The sequence below is a fragment of the Carlito syrichta genome, unplaced genomic scaffold (genome assembly GCF_000164805.1).
Source record: "Carlito syrichta isolate Samal-C Ts95f unplaced genomic scaffold, Tarsius_syrichta-2.0.1 Scaffold305556, whole genome shotgun sequence".
Taxonomy (NCBI): Eukaryota; Metazoa; Chordata; class Mammalia; order Primates; family Tarsiidae; genus Carlito; species Carlito syrichta.
In genome coordinates, this window is record NW_007249652.1 from 125877 (window position 1) to 131680 (window position 5804).

At 37.4% G+C, this 5804-nt stretch overlaps 1 protein-coding gene across 1 annotated transcript in view; it reads right to left on the reverse strand.

The window, feature by feature from the left end:
- The window catches only part of ZGRF1 (zinc finger GRF-type containing 1), a 101915-nt gene that overhangs the window by 23582 nt on the left and 72529 nt on the right, over positions 1-5804 (reverse strand). Inside the window, exons 21-22 of the mRNA XM_021714271.1 lie at positions 3798-3875; positions 3437-3591 (exon numbers count right to left, since the gene is read on the reverse strand). Of these exons, the coding sequence (XP_021569946.1) occupies positions 3437-3591; positions 3798-3875 (233 nt within the window). The remainder of the gene's footprint in view (positions 1-3436; positions 3592-3797; positions 3876-5804) is intronic.

Below are 5804 nucleotides of genomic sequence, written 5' to 3' on the forward strand. Positions count from 1 at the left end.
TGGGTGACAGAATGAGACTCCAACTCAAAAAAAAAAAAAAGAAAGTATTCCAGGCAATTGAGAAAGATAGAACTCTCCCCAAATCACTGTATGAAGATAACATCACATTGATACCCAAACCAGGTAAAGATGCAACAAAGAAAGAGAACTACCGGTCAATATCCATGATGAAAATAGATGCTAAAATTCTTAACAAGATTCTAGCAAACCAGATCCAACAACATATCTCAAAAATCATCCACCATGACCAAGTAGGTTTAATCCCCGGGATGCAGAACTGAACTAGTTCAACATCCACAGAACCATAAATGTAATTAAATATATCAACAGATGTAAAAATAAAAAAACAGATGATGATATCATTAGATGTAGAAAAAGTTTTCGATAAAATCCAGCACCACTTCTTGACAAAAACCAACAACATCCAGGCATATTTGGAACATACCTCAAAATAGTAAGAGTCATCTGCGAGAAACCCACAGCAAACATACTGCTAAACAGACAGAAACTGGAAGCTTTTCCTCTGAAAACTGGAACAAGACAAGGATGTCCACTCCCACCCCTCCTGTTCAACATAGTTTTGGAAGTCCTAGCTACAGCAATCAGACAACAGAAGGAAATCAGGGGTGTCCAAATAGGAAAAGAGGAAGTTAAGTTATCCTCCTTTGCAGATGACATGACCTCAAAAACCCAAGAGAATCTGTCAAAATTTCCTTGCACTGATAAAGGACTTTGGCAAAGTCTCAGGGTATAAAATAAATGTGCAAAAGACAGTCGCATTCCTATACACCAACAATAAACAAACAGAAACCCAAATAAAAAGCACAATCCCATTCACAATAGCAATTTAAAAAAATGAAATACCTTGGCATCTTCCTAACCAGAGAAGTGAAAAACCTTTACAACGAAAACTACAAAACACTGCTCAAAGAAATCAAAGATGACACAAACCATTGGAAAAATATTCCATGTTCATGAATTAGAAGACTCAACATTATTAAGATGTCCATCTTAAAAAAAAAAAAGTCCATCCTGCCCAAGGTAATCTATAGACTCAACACAATACCCATTAAATTACCAACATCCTTTTTCTCAGAACTAGAAACGAAAATACATAAATTCATATGGAAACATAAACAACTGTGAATAGCCAAAACAATCCTCAGTGCAAAAAAAAAAAAGTGGAAGGTATCACACTCCCAGACTTTAAACTTCATTATAAAGCTACAATAATCAAAACAGCCTGCTATTGTACAAGAACAGGCATATAGACCAACGGAACAGGATAGAGATTCCAGAAGCAAAATCTCAATTTCTCAACCAACTCATCTTCGACAAAGCCTCCACCATCAAACAACTGGGGAGAAGAGAACCTAATCGGTAAATGGTGCTGGGAAAACTGGCTGACCACATCATAAGATTGAAACAAGACCCCTACCTGTCACTATACACAAAAATCAACTCTAAATGGATCAAAGACCTAAACGTAAAACCTCAAAACTTATAAGAACCTTAGAAAACACAGGAGACACCCTTATGGAAACTGGAACTGGCAACCAACTCCTGATCAAAATCCCAAGGGCCCAGGCCATAAGAGATAAGATAGACAAGTGGAAACTTACCAAATTGACAAGCTTCTGCAAAGCCAAAGAAACCACTGAGAGAGCTGGGAGTCACCCACAGACTGGGAAAAAATATTTGCCAACTGTATGTCTGACAAAGGCCTACTAGCATCTACAAGGAACTCAAATGAGCCAAAAAGAAAAAAAACAAATAGCCCCATTACAAAGTGGACAAAAGATATGAACAGACACTTCTAAAAAGAAGATATATGAGCAGCCAATGATATATGAAAAAAATGTGGACTGACACAGTGGCTCAAGCCTGTAATCCCAGCACTTTGGGAGGCTGAGGTGAGAGGACTGCCTAAGCTCAAGGGTTCGAGACCAGCCTGGACAACTTGTTGAGACCTCATCTCTACAATAAGCCAAAAAAAAAATAATAAGCCAGGCATGATAGTGTGCACCTGTAGTTTTAGCTACTTTGAAGGCTGAAGTGGAAGGATCACCTGAGCCCAGCTGGTCAAGGTTGCAGTGGCTGTGAGCAGCATGCCACTGTACTCCAGCCTGGGCAACAGAGTGAGACTCCAACTCAAAAAAAAAAGAAAAAAATATTCAGCCTCACTAGTCATCAAAGAAATGCAAATTAAAACCACCTAACTCCAGTCAGGATGGCTATCATCAGTATCTCGAAAACAACAGATGCCTGAAAGAATGCGGGGATAAGGGAACACTTCTACACTGTTGGTATGAATGTAAACTAGTATAACCTCTGTGGAAAACAGTTTGGTGATCCTAAAAGATCTAAAACTCAACCTTCCATATGACCCCGCAATCCCCCTACTGGGATTATACCCAGAGGAACTCAAATCACTCTATGAAAAAGATACCTGCACATGCATGTGTACTGCAGCATTATTCACAATAGCAAAAACAGGGAACCAACCATGCTGCCCATCGAAAGAGGACTGTATTAAAAAAACATAGTATATATACATGATGGGATATTATGCAGCCATAAAGAAGGACAAAATTATGAACTTCACAAACTTGGCTGGACTTAGAATCTATAATACTGAGTGATCTATCCCAGAAACAAAGAACTGAGTATCACATGTTCTCACTCATAAGCAGACCTTGAACAATTATCATAACACTATAAAAAAGGGATTGGCAGTAGTGGAAAACTGCCAAGGGGGGGGGTGGGATTGGCAGTAATAGGAAACTGACAGGGGAAGTGGAGGCACACCTCATTGACAAGGGTGCTTACATACCGAACATTTGTATATCTAACCCTGAATTGTACTCACATCTTTAAAATTAAAAAAAAAAAAAAAACTTGACAAAGGGGAGGATGATTCCATCATGACCACTTGTTATGGCCTGGGAACCTGTGTGTCACCCTTGGCTCCCAATACCTGGCCACTACTGTCTTAGCCTCCTGGATTCTTGAATACATATGGACCCCGAAAGGCTTAGCATTCCAGGAGAGCTATAAAGACAAATTTCACTTGGATATTTTGCCCAGGGTCAGACTTTCTCCTTTTCTTTTCTCCTAAAACACAATCGATGTCATTTAACTTGCCAGGAAGTTATTTCCACCTGTATACTGTCCTCCTCAAGCCTATAAAAAGATAAACAAACAGGGAGAAGGAGACTGGATGGCTTAATCTTAGTGAGTTGGATCTGTTCACAAATTTGAAGAATGCTTTGAAGCAAATATAAAACATACACTGGGTAGATTATCTCCAAGGACACAAACGTGTACCCCTTAGTTGAATCTTAACTGTTACAGCAGTTTGTTTTATTTAAAGGAAATATTCTTCCATTGACAGAAAAAGATAATTTGAGTAAATTAAGAAACAAACTGAAGCTACTTCTTACCTGCTTTAGCAAGGTTCTATTGGTCCCCAGTTTATGCTGCTCAATACTTTTTCTCACATAGACTCTTTCCACAGGAGTCAGGTCTTCTTTCATGAGTGCATGTAGTTCTTTTAATTGTTCATTTTCATTTTCTGAGCCAGCATGCAAGCTAAAGAAATAATTACATTAAAAAGCACCCCTCTCTTCCATTTTTCATGACATCACAACAAAGCAAAATACATATTTTTCTAAGTTAACCAAAAAAGATAAAGTTTTCTCTACTCCTCCTCAGAAACCAAATTTAAAGTAAGAGCTATATAAAATTACTGTGCCTCTCTTTGAAGATGCTATGACTTCGGAATACAGCATTCTTACCTGTAAGGTAAAATTGGCTTGGCAATCTTCCTAATACTCCCAACTCTGATAAACTTTTCAAATCCAAGACTGAGAAGCCTTTAAAGAAAACAGTATAATATAGATTCTGATAACTAAGAAAATAGAATATAAAATAAAGCTTCATATAATGTTTGTTATTAAAATTAATTTTGTATATTTTAGAGTTATATAATTTAATGTGAAATGCCTACATTCAAATAAAGTAAATGCAATGTAGTTGATTTTTTTATATAATGCATTTTCTAAAGAATTTTAAAATGTTTTATTTTGAGCAGTTACTAAATGTTCATAAAATACCAATATTTGTATTTATCACAAATAAAATCACCTCTAAAGACATAATAATATAGAAAGCAATAGTTACCATATAAGGGGGACAAAAAAAACCCCAGAATTATCTTTTGGAGTGCAGGCCCCTTGTAGTACAGGCTTCCCCAGCTAGGTAAGTGTTCTAGGAACCCATCAGCATCAATGAACCAGCTAGCATTGTTGTGAGAGGCTGCATTTGATTTCAGTGAATATTTTTGGAGAGTCTTTCAACATGTTTGCCCATTTCTTGATGGGGGATTTACAAGTGTACCTGTCCACACTATGCTGAGTATTCAGCAGTTTTTGACCAAAAAATGGCATGATCTCCATGAGCCACTCCCCATTCACCAAATAGCACCTTGAACAACATTTCTTTGTTTCCCCAATGAAAAAGTCCTCAAAGGGAAACGTTTTTGCCAATGTGGAAGAGGTGAAACATAAAACAGCAGAAGCACTAAAAGTCATCAAAATTGGCAAGTTCAAAAACTATTTTGAGCAGTGGAAAAAGCATCTAGATAGGTGTATTGCATCAAACAAAGAGTACTTTGAAGAAGACTGAAGTTTAAACACGTAAGAATAAATTTTTTATAAATAAATTCTGGGGTTTTTTTGGATTCCCCTTGTATATTTAGCATTGAGATTTATTAGGAAGAGCCTCTTTACATACGTTACCTTGTTGAATACTTACTACAGTTCTGAGCAATATCTCCTCTTAGAGATGAGGACACTGGAGTTCAAAGGTGAGATAACTTTGCTATGGCCATACAGCTAATAAACGGAGTCAGCCATGATTTAAACCCAGGCAAGTCTGTCTTCATCCAAAGGTTACAATTATTTCTCTATATATACCTTCCATTTAGGGCTTTGTGAGAAAGGACTCTTCAACTACCCTCCCCAGAGGTAATCTATTAGCTCTGGCTCTATGCTAGGAGACCTAGAGCTCAATGAATACTCAATCCTATGACACATCTTTTGCCACCTCAGAATGAGAATTTAAAGAACTTAAGTACTAAACTATAGCTCTCCAAACCTAATTTTCCAAATTAATTATGAAACAATCTATTTAATATCAATATAGGAATAGATTCAATTTTTACAAATTTTGCAGTCTTCACCTGGGAGAACAGTCAGCTACTTTATAGTCTGAAGTGCTAGTTTATATTTTTTCAATACAAGTCTGAATCCTCATAGCACTGCTATTTACCCATGCTGTTCCATTTTTTCTCAAGAAATTGTTCTATCCTGTCCATTTCAACAGGAATATATTGTCTATTCAAGCATACAATGAAAATATTATTTCAGTGTGAAGAAATGCATGAGTCCAGACTATAAGCAGTTGAGGTATAGGTCCTAATTATAGTTTCACATTTCTCAAGACTTTATTCGAGTTTTAAGAATTTAATTTTTCTGGCTGGCTGGCACAGTGGCTCATGTCTGTAATCCCAGCACTTTGAGAGGCTGAAGTGAGAAAACTGCCTGAGCCCAGGGGTTTGAGGTCAGCCTGGGCAACATAGCAAGACCTTGTCTGTACAAAAACTTTAAAAATTAGCTGGGCATGGTGGCACAGAACTGTAGTCCCAGCTACTCAGGAGGCTGAGATGGAAGGATCACCTAGTCACAGGTCAAAGCTGCAGTAAGCTGTGAACGTGCCACTTCATTTCAGAGTGAGTCTCTGAC